The 16713-nt window shown below is 33.5% G+C and overlaps 3 protein-coding genes across 3 annotated transcripts; 2 read left to right on the top strand and 1 right to left on the bottom strand.

The window, feature by feature from the left end:
- Positions 1 to 5497: 5497 nt before the first annotated feature.
- On the top strand, positions 5498 to 9575 carry LOC137577148 (F-box only protein 39). Its single transcript, XM_068290542.1, has 6 exons — positions 5498 to 5957; positions 6027 to 6190; positions 7942 to 8190; positions 8254 to 8598; positions 8686 to 9120; positions 9184 to 9575. Exons 1-6 carry the CDS (start codon positions 5867 to 5869, stop codon positions 9460 to 9462), a joined length of 1563 nt encoding a protein of 520 aa, XP_068146643.1. The 5' UTR covers positions 5498 to 5866; the 3' UTR covers positions 9463 to 9575.
- Positions 9576 to 11212: 1637 nt separating this feature from the next.
- LOC137577257 (leucine-rich repeat protein soc-2 homolog) lies at positions 11213 to 14465 on the top strand. The gene is made up of 5 exons (XM_068290678.1): positions 11213 to 12051; positions 12110 to 12292; positions 12357 to 12504; positions 13638 to 13949; positions 14216 to 14465. Exons 1-5 carry the CDS (start codon positions 11721 to 11723, stop codon positions 14379 to 14381), a joined length of 1140 nt encoding a protein of 379 aa, XP_068146779.1. The 5' UTR covers positions 11213 to 11720; the 3' UTR covers positions 14382 to 14465.
- Positions 14466 to 14536: 71 nt separating this feature from the next.
- Positions 14537 to 15401, bottom strand: LOC137578215 (uncharacterized). Its single transcript, XM_068291881.1, has 4 exons — positions 15379 to 15401; positions 15175 to 15301; positions 14754 to 15112; positions 14537 to 14690 (listed from the first exon to the last, which is right to left on the bottom strand). Exons 1-4 carry the CDS (start codon positions 15399 to 15401, stop codon positions 14537 to 14539), a joined length of 663 nt encoding a protein of 220 aa, XP_068147982.1.
- Positions 15402 to 16713: the final 1312 nt, after the last annotated feature.

Raw genomic sequence — 16713 nt, forward strand, 5'->3', positions numbered from 1 at the left:
TTGAAACTCATTGTAAAATTCTTGGTTAAAGTGTCGCAAAGTTTTGGAATTATCTATAGCAAATCGTAGACCTCCTTGTAACTACAAATGTATGGGCTAAAATGACTTAGATGGGTATTACCACGGTTAGAAAATCTGACATAAGTTAAATTATCACGAATTGTAAGTTGAATCTGACTGTTTTAAGTTTATCTCCAAGCCCAAATTGTCAAAGAAAGAGTAAATAAATTTTAAAAAATTAAAAAAAAAACATGATTTCACACTTTAGACTTGAATTGCAGTGTTTAATTTTTAAGATAAAATTTCAAAAAAGTCGACAAAAGCAAAAAAAACATAAATAAAATGTTTTATGAACTATAAACGCGTTTTTGGCAATCTCAAATGTTCAGTTTAATAAAGCTTTTGTAATTCTCAAGTAGTTTAAGCAAAGACAGTTTCAAAGACCCTAGATATACTTAGAAATTTTCTCGATGTGACTCCAAATTAAAGGAATTTACAATTGAAAATAAAAGCTCTACTCTATAAATATTTATTGACTTACTGTTAACTTAACTCATATCATATTAAAATATTCACTAAACGGGCTTTAAACACAAACCGTAGCAATGTGGAACATATCGAATGCTGTTATAGGTTTTTATGGCAGCTAATTAATATAGTCATCCGATCTTGATAAAATCATAGTCATTAAACCTAACTATCCTACCTAATTATGATATCATAAGAAACCTTTTTCTAGAGAATCTAGAGAATTTTTAAACATTCTTACACATTGAACGTTGATGAACATTGTTTAATCTAAGAAAATAATACATATGTAGTAATTAAAGAACGAATGGAATTTCAAATATCATTGGGATATCTCTCTCGAGGAAACTCTCAAAAGGAGAATTACGTACTCATCCCCCAATCTTTGCCTAAACTCAAAGAAAAGTGTTAAGGATTTTCTTGCATTTGACACTTTACTTTTTTGTTTTATAAAATTTTTAAAAGTTCTGCTGTGGCTTAAATACTGTTAGCTATTTGGCTAGGATATTTATCCTTATTCTGAGTTCAGAACAACAATTTGTAATACACATAAACTTTTCTAAACATTTATCGGCTTTAAGTGTAATCCAAGTGACTTTCAAAAAGTTTTACGCTTAGAAATGATATGAAATTATATTGCAATTGCCTAACCACAGAAACAGGAAAAATCAAAGTCATGCCATGTCATTTCTGGTCTTAACTAAGGAGAGGATTGCAAAGTTAACGTAACCTCCTCACACACACACTTGACTGTGGGAAACAGCTGCTGTCGCTGCGGGGAATCAAGTTGCAGGTTGCAGGTTTTGCTAGTTGCACGTTGCTCCTGGGTGCAAGTAATTAAAATGTTGCAAATTATACATTAAATGCCTAAACTTGGCAACATCCGATGACTTAACAATGGCGCCTGAAACAGCTCGCTAAAGTCAAGCACCTGACTGAAGCTAACAACTACAATCACAACAACAACACTAAATGGAGGAGCTAAACGAGGAGCAGGAACTAAGGAACTGGAAGTCAGAGCCAGAGCCAGAGCCAGAGCTCTGGCAAAACAGACTGCGAGTCCTTGGCTGAGCTTGACTAACCAAGCCAACGAGCAACTTCCTGTTTTACAGTTTTAAGCTGCCGCCGGCACACAAACACACATTAATACATATGTGAACATATATTAGTGTGACTATATGGGTGAAGGTGTATGTGTATGTGCAGATTCAAAATATGCACACGAAAAAGCATATTCAGAATAGCAGAGTTTCCCTATTAGAGATGGCAAGGTGATGAAAGAAACAACTCTCAGTGTTAGAATCTCTCTAGAGATAGAATCAATTGCAATCGAATAGGTGTAAAACTAAAAAGTATAATAAATCTTCGTTAAAGTTTCTTACAGCACTTAAATTTATATTTTCGCGGGCAAGAACTTAGGCTTTAGATTAAAAGCGGGACTAAATTTACCACAAATGATGTCTTATTAACTCTCGATTACTCTTTTATAATGGATGTACTTTGAAGTAAAGAAGTGGTTATCATAAATATGTTGGGCCTATTTAATTGCCAGGAGCAGAATTTACTTTCAATTATTTCAGTTAAGACACTAAGTCATCAGTAAGGGAGAAATCGTTAGTTATTAACTAGTTCTGTGAACTTTTGTCTCCTAAAAGGTCACTAAAGGTTTCTTAAATCTTAACCTATTTTATGTATATATCTTTAACAAATTCGATTACGTTTCAGATAGAAAGAGAGAAATTGGACCAAAATTATGATCAATATTTGTTAAAAAATGTTTATCAACTTCCTTTTTAGCTGTTTGAATGTACATAAACAACTTATGAAAATTTCTTGATGTAGGAGAGTTCAAAACAAACTTTAACCATCAACAAAATTTTCGTTTACGCTCACGTTGACATCTCTAAACTATTTTGGTTCACTTATACAGTTAGCATTGAATTCTAGTTTGGCCCGGCGGCAAAAGTAACGAATTGCCACTAGACAACAAGACATGCATTCCACCTTTCTCTGTCTCCTCTATTGCTGTCAGGACTACATACACACACAGCGATAACTACACGACACACAGGACATCTGTAACAACGACTATGATGAAAATAAGGTTTTCGGGTTAAACTGTAAGTTTTTGTTGACATTTAAATTTGCATAGTAAAATTGTTGCTGGTTGTCTGTCATATTATTTTTTATTTGATGTTTTTCTTTTTCCACTTCCAAAAACCAAAAACGGATATGTGGACATGTGTTTGTTTGTGTGTGTGAGTGAGTGTGTGTGTGAGTGCATTGCATGCATGTGTGTGTTAACTGGTTTTAAATTTGTTTTAATTAAGGCACAGTTGCACATTGTTGCAGCTCGTTGGCGTTTCCATTCCATATTTTTAGCATTTGCTTATAAAATATTCAACATATTTTTAAGTGCCTGGGCCTGGGAGGTGCGAAGAAAACGAAAAAATGAACAAGAAATACCGTCTGATCCTAAAAGTATGCAATGGCAAAAGATAACCATATTGTGCCGTGGAAGTAAAGAAAACTAAAGAAAATTGCAAAATACCTTTTTGCATTTTTCTAGAACGGCAACTCCCCATCAACATAAACAGCTGTTTCCGCTAAGTATATCTGGGATGTGAGTAAAAACCAACTTGGTCTGTACGAGTAAAAGGAAATGACAATGCTTTTTTCTACAGGAGGCAGCAATGGCAGTGAAGTGGACATGGCAAAGTGGACACTGGACAGTGGACAATGGACAACAGACAACGGATAGTGGATAACAGCCAGCACAGTTGGTGGCATTGTCAAGGCGAGGACAATGACAACATTTGGTGGCCTGATGGAATTTGCCATCTTACTACTACTTGGAAAGAACTTGGCGTGCTTAAGTGGTGTCAAATGCCACAGCCAAATACAGGCCACAGGATTGGTATATACCATTACCACTAGACACTAACCACCACCACCTCCATTGACCACCACTCACTGAAAATATTTCAAACATAGAAGCCAAAACTCTAAAAAAAAAAAAGGAAAACAAAATAGACGATAGAATTACTATAAAATGCTTTTGGTTAACCAAAAATATTTTAAAAATGCTATAGTTTTATTCATATTTATATATATATTTTAAATACCTATTTATATATTAAGCAGAAAGCAATATCAAATAAATAAAAGATATAAATAATCAAAGTCAATTAGCCATTAAATCCAGGGCCAGTTTAGCCAAAATTACTGAATTGACAAAAATTAAATTTGAAAAATTTTTTAAATTTCTCAAAAACTCTAACCTATACGATTCTGTTACTTTGTCCAATTTTAACCGATTTCCGTGTTTGTTAGCTAGTTTTTAACCAAGTTTCTGAATGGTTCTAGCTTTCACATTCAAATGAGATCTTTTACTTTGCGTTAAGAGTTTTAATTTAAAACTTAAAAACCTTTATTTTAAGATGATTTACTCATTATATTTCTATTGAAAAGCTATAAAAACTTAAGAAATAAACTGAAGCTCCCATTTATGTACCTATATATATAGTGTAAGTAAGAATATTTAAATTTTAGATTCCGAGTACCCAGCACTTACTGAAAACCTGAAAAAATTTAAAAGACTCTGTCTGTCCGGGCCTGGGTCTTGGGCTCTTTTTGGCGGAATGTGTAAGTAAAAAACCTGATTAATCTTTTTGCCCTTTTTATGTTTTCCAATTGCTTTAAACTAACTTAAACCAAACGTTTATTTCAAAGTAAGAAAATCACAAAAATTGCGTCATTTTTGCAAACTTTTTTAGTTAGATTTGCAGTTAGATACGAGAAACTCTCCACTGTAGTAGGACAGTCATTTGTGCGCTTTCTCTTTTTAGAAAAATCCTATTTTTAAACTCCTTATTATTTGAAAAATGTCAAAACTTATAGTTCTTCATTAGAAGAATATATAGTTGTTGGACAAGCCATTCATTTATTCATTCTAAACTTGTAAAAAGTTATAAATAAGAAATTAAATATAAGAAAATATATTTTAAAACTGGGATTTAACAATTTTTGATATTAATTAATACTATTTAAAATTATTTGTAGATTGAAGTCCAGCTGAGATCTCGTTCATTTTAAAAGTGAAATCGGATCATAAATATTTATATCCTAAATTTTAAAAGGTAAAATATAATTTTTGTTTGAGCAAATTCTTTCAGGATCAGAGTATGAATCAAGACACTTTATTTACCAAAGGACACAATTTAAATTTGTAATACTTTTTATGAATTTATGGTTAAAAAATAGTAAATGGATAACAAATCATGCTTAAATATATCATAAATCTTTTAATAATCTTTCTAACTCTAACTCTTTGATGTCAAATGCCATTTCAAATTTGGTCTCATAGGCTTAAATAGGGTCGAAACGATACCTGTCTTAAAGCCAAGCACGCTTTCATACTTGTTAGTATTAAAAGGCAAGAAATTTATCGATATATTCGACTACATTTTATTAATAAAACTTCTGGTTTATCATAAAGATCATGAGAAAAGTAATTTTATTTGATATTGTGATGGTAAACAATTGAAATGCGAATCATTTAAATGATCGGACAGGTGTAAACAGATATATCTGATGATTATGATGTAGGTTTCAATATTTCCAGACACTTGGTATCGAATCGCTGCTCAAAACAAATCCAAACAACACGGCTGTTTATTTATAATTAACACCTCAACACACACACACACACACACACACACACATACACGGATAGAGTGATCGCAACAAGTTGCCCCAATTCTATGCCACATTTCGTTACAAAAGGCCCCGAGACCTTGCCCAAGACGCCGGTTTCTAATTATAACCAAAGAAACGAAAAAGCAAAAGCTACAAATTATTAACCAAAAAAAAAAAAAAAAATGGGAAAAGCACTGACAGACAGTCAGAGAGACAGCAATTACATGTAGGATGCGAGAATCTAACAATTTCGAAAACTAGAAAACTGAAAATTGTGCGTGTTTTTTTTTTTGTGCTGTTTCGTTTCGGTTCTCGAAAATAGACAACTGTATCGGGCAAATGGACGGCAGTCGTGTGCCAAACGCGAAGCGGTTGAATGCAATGCCCGGCACGGCCCGATACCAAGAGTAGGAAAGCAAAACTATATACAAACGACAGCGAGATATAAATATATATATAAATAAATCGGATAAATAAGCGACACCAAAATAAAGAACGTTGTGCCAAAAAAATAAATTTCAAAACTTAGAGTGCATATAGTTTTGTGCGGCATTTTGTGCTGTAAATATTTTGTTATATCAACAAAAACTCATAATAAATAGTTAAATATAGGGAATAGGAAGGCAAAAACACAACAACAATGTCTTCAATAACCGCTGGAAACAGAGGCAAAGCCCCTGGATTTGAAGTTATGCAAAAGGCTGGCTGGAAAATTGATGAGAATGAAAAAGGTAAAAAATACAATAAAATAAAAAACTTATTGAGAATTGATATAAAATATGTTTATCAATTGATTTCAGCCTGCTATATAGACATCGATGAGGATGATGATGACGACGATGAGACTAAAAATGGTTTAGATCACTCCAAAAGAGTCTATTCAAATTGGTGTTATCTACCCGATTTAATACTTGAAGAAATCTTTACATATCTAACGCCCAAAGAACGTTATTATGCCAGTTTGGTAGGTATCAAGTTCTAATGAGATGTGAGTGATTCGAGTGATTCTCGATGAAGAAAAATATTTATTCTTGTTAGCCTTTTATAGCCCTTTGAGCTTTATACACAAAAGTCTTAAATATACATTCGTCTTGAGGAGTAGTAGTTTTTGAATCTGTCAAATCGAATAGTATATATAATCGAAAACGTGTATGATATAATGTCTAAAATGAAGCCAGCTTAGATCTAATTCTTAATTTCCATAGAAAGAATATTTCATATATAAAGGAACCACAAAAACAGGGAAACGAAATATTATTCATCAATAAACCATGCTTGATCAAAATGTATAAAATTTACTCATGTGTCAGCACAACATCTGCAAACCAAACGTCATTTTTGTAGCTGTGAGCTATGTTTTACTTATAACATTGGTTTTAACATTGGAGTAAAGTGACGGCGAATACTACTGACGAATACAAGTGACAGTTATTAAAACTACTATTTCTTACCATACAAAAACTTTCATCCTGCTCATTTCAGAATTAACTGTAATTAACTGTATACACTTGTTGAAACAAATTTGTAATTTAAAAAGTTTTATAAACAATTTGAAATCGACAAACCTGCCAAAAGTAGATCTTTAGGCCAGTTGTCAAACATTTTTTATTAAATATTTAATGTGCGATTATTATTTCTTTTTGTTATCTTCTTAAACAAAGGTTTGTTTTTCTGTCTCTAGGTTCAAAATAATATCAACTATGTTTTCAATTTTAGTTTTCCCAATATATTTTGAACTCACTCAAGGATCCACTGTTTCGAAAAATAGAAAATCTTTCATAAAAATTAAATTTTAGAATCTAATACTGTTTATTTCGAATCAATGAACTCATCAATAAATATCAAATATCAAAAACAGCATTTGCTATACTGTTTATTTTGATAGCAAATGCTGTTTTTGATATTTGATATTTATTGATGAGTTCATTGATTCGTTATTTATACACTATCACTAGAAATTTATACATAATATTTAAAGCTCATACTAAATATAGGAATTCCCTACTTACAAACTAGTTGAGTTTCGATTTTTTGGTATCTTTACAATGTTTTACACTTTTTTCATTAAAAAATTAATTTTTTTTGTTAACAGAAAATATTGTTTGTTGTTTTCCATGAAATGTTTATATATTTGGTATACGTTTTTAATTGGTCTAACAAAGAGAATGTTCAATAATTTTTACTACTTGCTTCTTTTGTAAACGTTTTTTTTTAATTTGTTGCCTTTTCTTTTAAAAATCAGAGCAATAATTATGGACTACACACTTAAAAGTGTCTTAAAAAATTAAGAAAAGAAATGTTTTTAAGGCTAGCAAACAGGGACACTGATTTTTTACATATTCTTTTTCAATCTCGGCCTTTGATTCAGTACTTAAGGTAGATCTTAAACAATAGGTTCTAGTTTGCTGAATCTTTAAAATGCATTTGATCGTTTTCTTTGTTTGTATACAATTTTTACAGTCGCCTCTGAATCGTTTACATTGAACTAGTGAAATGAGATCCCATTAAAGGAGAAATAATAGAGTATAATAACAAAACATTATCAGCAAAACTTTTCATGCTAATAAGAAAGTGTTTTTTTCTTTCTGTAAAGACTTTAGTAACGCATCGAAGATCGAAGGGATAGAATTACCCAAAGGGATGTTAATTCTATAAGGAACACTGACCCATTAAAAAATTTAAAACTCATCTATTACTTTCCTTTCTTTGTTGTAGGTTTGTCGTCAATGGTACAGAGCCTTCTATTTGCCCACAGTTTGGAATAACTTTGTGGTCGACGATCGAACATTAACCCGCCCAAAATATAATTATTATTCTGGTTGGCAATATTGTTTGGATCACATGCGGACACAGAATTGTTTGGCCAAAATAGGGAAACATTTGCGAGGCATTGAATTTCGTCCATGGCATAGTTTTAATAATATCTATCAGTTTATGACTATGCTATCGTGGAGCATGGATAAGGTAAGATGAAATGAATGAAATTGTGCTTATATTCCATTTGATTGTAATCTGTGTTTCTTTTAGGCCAACGAGGCGAATCCACAAGCAGATCTAATCGGCATGGGTCGACGTATACGTGCTCTGGTCTATAATTTTCCTTGCAACATGTCACAGCCCAATGATCCGGAGGGTATTAAGCTGTTTGGCACTGGAGGACAATTGCTAAATGGTCTCAAGGAGTTGTTGTTACGTTTGACTGATTTGCATACATTGAAATTGGTTGACTTTGTTTTGGAACGTTTCGAGGCCAAACATTTGCTTGATGAAGTCGTCTGCAGTTGTTGCACCAAAATGCGTGTCCTTAATCTAGTCAATGTGACGACAATGCATTGTCCCATAATGCATGTTGGAATGTTTCTCAATTTACAGGTAGCTGTCACATGAAGCTCTCTAGTTTGTCCAGCTTTTGTAATCAAACAATCTCTTTGTCCCCATTTCCCTTCCCACCCCTCTTAGGTGCTGACCATTTCACCACAAAATATTGATGACGACGTGTTGTCCTTGCTGGAGGATACAAAACTGCGTCATTTGCATTTGCTGCAAAATTGCTATACACCAAATTATCTGACCATCAGTGCCTGTGGAGTTAAAGCCTGGCGCAATCTGAAAAAGACCAGTCCACGTTTACGCGTCCATTTGAGGCTAGAGAATATGACCGATGGCGAGGTAGTCCTTCAGCCCGAGGCTCCAGTTCACAGCATCACATATTGGGCACCGCAGGCACGTGTTCGTGCTGACCTTCTTGTTCGCATGGTGGATCAATATAAGAACACTCTGGCCGTCTATGGACATGAATTACTGCCGCGTTTTACCAGTCCAAAACCGTTTCACAATCGTATCGATGGCCTGCTTATGCTGATGTGTCGACAGTGCTATAATTTGGACACATTGGTGAGTGTTTTCAGTTTACCCATCTCTATCTACATATCTCTAACAAAGTCCTTCACCCAACAGATTATACGAGAAAAAATCTCTACTGCAACTCTCCTACTAATTGCTCGTACTGCAAAAAATTTACGTAATTTACATGTTAGACGATTTGCTGTTATTTTACGCAGCGACTGGCCTCGCCATCCCGAATGGAGTGATGAATTCTATTTGTGGCTTAAACGTAATTCCCGTTCCTATGAATCGATGGAGAGGGAAATCTCTCAGATATTGGGCTATAAATGGCAATTGCTTAGCGACCGAGATTTTAAATTGTTGACAGTGAATGTTAAATCGGGAATGTAAATAATCTTTCCCCTCCCCACGAAATTAACTCTTGTGATAAACGGTCTAGAGCTTTATTTATTCTGAACATACGATTTGCTAGTAACAAGAATAAAGCAAATTTTCTATATAAACTAACTGCAGTTTGTGATGAGTTTTGGTGAATCCAAAATTCGAATATTTCTTTTTTTTAGCATAAAGGAAACATTCAGGATTCTATTAGGTATATGTATATATTTCTGATTAATAGCAAATAGCCTAGTCTGTATAGTCAACTACTTTTTCAACCTAACATTTGGGAGACTATTTAAGAGAAATCACATTGATGAGTCGATTTTAAACCCCTTTAAAACTTGTACTTTCCTACTTGATGAAAACAAGAGACAAGATTAGAAAATGTGACAGGCACGATTAAAAAGTCTGAGAGTCTAGAATGAGTTGCGTTTAATCCAGATAAATAATGATTCTCAAATTATTTAAGTTTTAACGATAGATAGATGACCGAATGTTCATGATTTTTATATTTAAAAGGTCCTGTGTCTGTTGCAATCAGGAAAATTGGAATCCATCAAGCTGTGTATAAAGTAAGTACTTTCCCAAAAGATCTTGTTACCAAGCCGTATATGCATTAACATTTAGAATCCTGATTATAAGGTAGCTCAAAAGATGCCCCAAATAATCATTGCAAAATGGATTTAAAGAGGGCAACTAATCCCGAAAACTGTCTTCACCTAACGGACCCAGTTAGATCCCTAAAATAAAGCCAATTTAAAAGACAAACGATTCCAGAGGGCTCCATTTTTCAGGCCCATGGAAGTCCCTAAGATACATAAGACCAAACCTTGGACAAATGCTGTATGTTGCATGTTTTTCGTATTTTATTCTTTGTTGATCCGTAAGTCGAATATTTCCAAAAAGATTTTAACGATAGAGGATTATTCTGCAGAACTTTTTATAATGAATATTTTTTGAGGAATTATTCAGATAAAAGATTCCTTTAACATTATTTTAGATGCTCCGACAGATATTATCTGGATTTAACTAGAGATCAGGATCTAGTCCATATGCTATGCTAATCATTTAAATTTTAAGGAATGAACTTTATTTGCATTTCATTCCCTTAGGAATTCTTAGAATACTTTTTTCATTGGTTTGAATCTCAGCCTTTCTGAGTTGCCTGAGAGGTTGGACGCTTTGTCTTGAGAGAGATATGTTCGACCAATCGACGCTTCAGAAAGTAAAGGGATCACTTAAGCCGAAACACATTTATCATTCTATCGCCGACATTTGACTATTTTGTCTCAGGTGTATTTCACTTGCTTAACTTTGGTAGTCTTGTGGCCTCGGATGAGGTCTAATACTCACTCGTAGTCTACAGCCCACGTCTGGTCCGTTTGCTGACAGAAAAATAACCCGTTAATACTTGAAAACTAATCAAATAAATCGAAATCCTTGCAAAAATTTGAGAGTTCATACAAATTTAAGGATTCAGGCGACACGACGTTAATTTTTTGTCACTTACATTTTATGTTAATTAGTTAAAGTTTGAACCATTTTTTTTAGATCAGCCAAGACATCAACCCATCAACATTTGCCCTTTAGAACAAAAGTTACCTAAAAGCTTGATTTTCCACAACGACCTTGAGGCTGCAACACAACAAAAACAATAACAACAAGAGAAACGGCAAATCAATGCACACTGAAAATTCAATGTCAGTGGCAAAAAAAGCTCGTCCGGCACATTTGGGCCGCCTTTCCAGTTGCAATTGCATACTTTGAGGCGAGCGGCATACATTACGTATACGTAAAAATAAATTTACGATATGTGTATACAAGTTGTTGTATTTATATTTTATATTATTTTAAAAACAAAAAAGTGTTCAAATTGATTATTTGAAAATTACAAGACGAAACCAAAAGAAATATTGACTGAGGCGCCAAGTGAACGGTGTTTGTGAGTAAATTGCGAAATACAAACGTAAAAAAATACAAAATGAGACAATTTTAGCCAAATGAAAACTTTGAAATCTTTTTGGCTGCCGTAGCAGAAGGGGCAAACTGTTGCTATTGCCGATTTTTTTTTGGGACTGGGGCATTAGTTTGTGTTTGGTGGGTGATGATGCCAAATGTTGATCATGACCGCGTAAAAAATATAAATATAATTAAGAGACAACAACAAAAATTAAAACACAAATAAAAACAAATATACATATGTGTGTATGTGTGTGCCACAAACAACAAATTTAATCTAGAGAATTGTGTAACGACGCTATATAAAAATGAATAAAACCATATTGCATTGGAGTTATTTGAATTTCAAGGATGTGCCCATGGATTTGTTTCTATATGAGGATCTCGAAGAGGTCTATCTTAAAGAGAACTATATTTCAGTTATACCCAAATGGCTTTTGAATATAACCACATTGAAATTCATTCATTTGGCTGGCAATAATCTCTATGAATTACCTGTGGATATCTATCTATTGGAGAATCTTGAATTTTTGGATGTCTCAAACAATGAGCTCAAAGAACTGCCCTCGACATTGGGTCTCTTGTTGCGTTTGCAACAATTGAATGTGTCTGGCAATCAGCTGAGCGAATTGCCAGTGGGTAAGTGAATAGAAACATCGATTGGTATTTACCTTACCCATTAGCTATGTCATTTCAGAGATGAGCAGTTTGCGCAATTTGGAACAGCTGAACATTGCCAAGAATCAGTTTCAGCGACTTCCCCTGCAATTGAGCGAATGCATACGACTCAACGAGTTGAATGTTAGCGATAATGAGGCCCTTATTCATATACCCGATCGCATTTCAAATCTACCTATGCTGCAGTCTCTTATTGCCGATCGTAAGAGGAATTATCTTAGACAGTTCTGCCAAAAGTTATTAATTGATTACATTTTATTTGACAGGTTGTTCTCTCATCTATTTACCAGCAGCTCTATCCAAGTTTATGAACCATGTGAGAATTTTTCACAACACCTCCGTCAACTATATACCCATGGTCTATGAGAAGTTCTATCAGAATTTCTATGATAACAGACAGAGAGTTACGCCCATGTAAGCAAAAGAATTCTAATTTTCATCTATTACTTTCATATATCCAACTAACATTTTTAGTCAACGATCTCAATGATCTTTTATTGCAATATTTTTTATTAAGCACATTTTATTTTTACACTTGGGTAGCTCATCCGTAAATGATTCCTTTACAGTAGTGTTGGGTTACTCATGAGTGAGTTAAAAAAGGGAAATTGTTTACTAAACTGAACAATCGAACATGTTCTCTTCTAATTATTCTTTTTATCTCATTTATTCTTCTTTGTTCATATTTCGATCATATATGTTATTAAAAAATCAATGTAATTATCGAAACGCTTATTGAAGCGAGCAATGAGCAACTGAACAAGTAATGAATGTAGTGAAGCAGTTAATAACTGAACAAATGAACTGTAAAATGATCAACTGAACAACAAAGGACAATTGTACATGTTCAGTAGGATGAGCAATATTTACCCAATACTATTAAATAGTTCAATATGTTATAAAACGGATGAAATATTGTACTCAAATCGCGACTTAACGAATTTGCTTATTTTAAAAGGTTAAACTAGACCTTTAATATTATCTTTTTATACCATTCAGCCATAGTGTAAAATGGTATATTAATGTCGTCAAAATTTATGCAACAGGCAGAGAGAAGCTTTTCCGACCCTATAAAGTATATATATAATCTTGATCGGGATCAACAGCCGAGTCGATTTAGCCATATCTGTCTGTCCGTCTGTATAAAGACTTAGATTTCGGAGACCATAGAGCCACCAAATTTGCTAGGTAGACTCCTGAAATATGTAAATAAATAGAGTTAATTTTGGCCACGCCCACTTCCATCCCCGCAAATAAAAAAAAAAGTGAATTTCTCGCAATTTTTTTTGGGACGTAAATTTATTTAAATTTAAACTTAAACTTAAACTTATTTAATTTTTCTCTCCTTCTCGTTATCCACTTTCCATACTAAAATCTGTCAACATGTTTTTAATTGATTTCTTTAATTAATTGCCAATATTTTCTTTAGTGATCACTTATTACGTTTTATTCCGCGTGATTTTCTCTTCTTCTCATATCCCTTTTTAATTTTCCGCTTACTAATTAACTTTACTTAATTACTTTATCTCTGACATTGGTTTTTATAGAAAAATTCGCCGCAAAGGGCTATTTTGGGTGCGAGAACTAGAGACAAATACGCGACTTCTGTTGCCAGTTGGCACACATCGAATCTATCCAATTCCTTCGACTGAAAATCGTGTAACCCTTTACGATGATTGTTTGCATGCATTGCAATCGGTTAATCGTCATTTACCTGTCTATGAGAATTTGGCACTACATCGCCAACTGCCAGAACCCTATATGAGTGCGCATATCAATAATGGTGCCATTGCCCGATGCACGACTTCCAACTGCTCGAGATGTCTGTATACAACATATTACTTTATGGTTGTCAAGAGGTAAGACTATTTCCCTGCTTCTATTTGTTATTTTTTAATCCAGTTAAACCGGTTCATGTATCTAGAGCATAGCAGATGGACCTATCACAACCACAAGAATCACAGTTAAGGTTAATTATTAATAGATATTTTGACGATGGAAGATGTCAAAACAAATTTAGTTCATTAAAGTTTACTCGAGCATAGTTAGCAGATTGCAGTGACGTAGAAACTTACTAACTTATAAACTCTTTAAGCCTTTTTTTTTACTTTTATTTCATCCGTAGACGTGGTAGCACTTCCAAACAAATCTTCACCTGTAATTTTTGCACACAAAATTGTGCACTTCAATGGTTATCTAATAATAATAAGAAATACTATCAGCTCGACTGGAAGGTCTCTGATGATGATGACGACGATGAGGATGACGATGATGAGGATCTAAATAAATAAAGCTTGATTCATTTCAAATTGTAAATGTTGTATATAAAAAATTATTGTATTTTTAATTCATTTTATAAATGTTATTCAAAAACAGGGACTAACTAATATGTTTTCATTGGCAACCGGCGCCTTTTTTTCTTATAAATTAAGTCTAGAAATGGTGTTTAAACAAAACTTTGCGTTAAACCACGTTCATGTACATGAACATAATCATCCAAGAGACAATGAAAGGCCTCGGGAAAAGCATGACGACAATTTACTCCATGTCTACCCATCTGATAGGCATCCACAAATCGAGGATCCAGCGACTTGTGCGGTCTACAAAATACGAAAATTTGTTACGTTTTTTCGACTAAATCGATTAAATTCTAAACAAATTACCTTAATAATCTATGCAATAGTTGAGCATAGAGTCCAGTATGCTCATGAATCTGACCATTCTCACAGATAAGACGCTCTAGACAAGCCGTACCATTCTGTCCAATTTGATTCATATAGGATTCTGCAAATTTATATACTAACAATTGCGGCTCATCTATCACTTGAGAGTTCTTGGGGGCATTTGGTATGATTTTTGATTTTTTTAAATTACGTGCACTATTGCTACTATTCCAGAGATTCCACCAATAAATAGGTGTCTGTGGCTCATTGAATTGATAATGAAAATTCATAAGCCATACCAATTGACGCCAGACTTTCTTCTCTTGAAAATCCACAGGAAATGCACAACCAGTAACCAGCTGCAGAAAGAAATATTGAAATCATAAAACAAACTTTCGTGGGAATTATTTCAATGTCTTGCCTTAACAACTCCTCCATTCTGATAGATAAGAAAACGTTTTTGTCTGCGATGATGTCGCCATGTGGTAAGATTTGCACTCATTCCCTGTACAGCTTCCAAAGCCAACATCAGCCAAGAGATTAGGGCTCTAAAAAAAGGAATTTTCTATCTTAAAAAATATTTACAAAATTTGAATAGAAACTCCTTACATTAATTTCATTTTACCGCGCTGTGGATCTCTGCGTCATCTGTTGGCATCTGTAAACCGAAGCTGTTTGTGACTAAACTCAGAAAAGAAAACAAAGCAGACTAGACTCTCAGAAACTAGAGTTTGAGAGGTGTGAAAAAGAAAGAAAAAAAACACGTGCTTCTTCTGCGGGTTCCCTACTTTTTTCTTTACATGTCAACCTAATTAACACACGTAACGTCTGCACCGAATACCATCAGAACCAGACCAACAACAAATGTAGACTCTCTAAAAAATCATTAGGACTTGAGCTTACTTTCAATCTGAGCATTAAATGTAAGTCGCACTATGGAGAGATAAGTGATTCATTTTGGTTTTCAAATAAAGCTAACAATAAGATACACGATCGATGGCCAAAAGGTGATCTTCAAAAACATACGTATAACTTAATATTTATCGGACCTAAAAGAGGGTAAAGTTATAGAAATTGAATTTAATTCTTTTCTTAAACTTTTAAGAAAATAAAAAAAAGGATTGTAAAAGTTACATATTTTCTATAATTTTCTTATGATGGACAAAATTGTTGTAACCTGAGAAAATTAGTTAAGTTTTTTAGATAAGATATAAGGATTACTCCATTCAGAAAACATTTAAAAAACACTTATATATTTTGAGGTTCTTGCAAAAGGATATTAAAACTTAGTCTTTAACAGGATTTCTGCCACTGCGAATCGAATGACTAATGGAAACAATGCTCTCAGAACTTTTGAAAATGACGACAGTGAAAATAACTCTAAGTCGGAGTTGTGGGAAATACTTAAGGTGATTAGAGTGGGTTTTGGATAAGTGATACCTGCCAAATATCTCGAGTGGATGAGCTGTTTGGAGGATGCTAGATGCGGCTCAGACTGGAGCTTATCATATTGAATACCTACCTTATGAATCAAAACAATGCTTTCTACAATTTTCAAGTTCCTTTCACAATTATATTCGATATTTAAACTTTTGCAGCAAGTTTAAACCCAAATAGCAGCTTCCTGCAGGACTATTATGTTGCAAAAACGTTAGTTATTTTTTAACAAAGGTCCTTTTTGCCACTTTAGTTTTGATTCCCCAAAGGACATATGAGATATTTGCTCTCTGCAGGATTATCTAGAATCTGATAATGTTAAGAAACTGGCAAATGAATCAACGGAATTAAAGCCCATCACACATATACACATAAATCCCTTCATACTCTGGCGAAGAAAAATTATATTTATTCAATGATTATAGAATGATTTTTTTAAATTACAAAAATAAAATGTTGCAAGACAATATTACATTAAAGATTCTATTAGTTTAGAATGAATTTCCATTTAATCTTATAAATA

The sequence above is a fragment of the Drosophila tropicalis genome, unplaced genomic scaffold, assembly GCF_018151085.1.
Source record: "Drosophila tropicalis isolate 14030-0801.00 unplaced genomic scaffold, ASM1815108v1 contig_593, whole genome shotgun sequence".
Classification (NCBI taxonomy): domain Eukaryota; kingdom Metazoa; phylum Arthropoda; class Insecta; order Diptera; family Drosophilidae; genus Drosophila; species Drosophila tropicalis.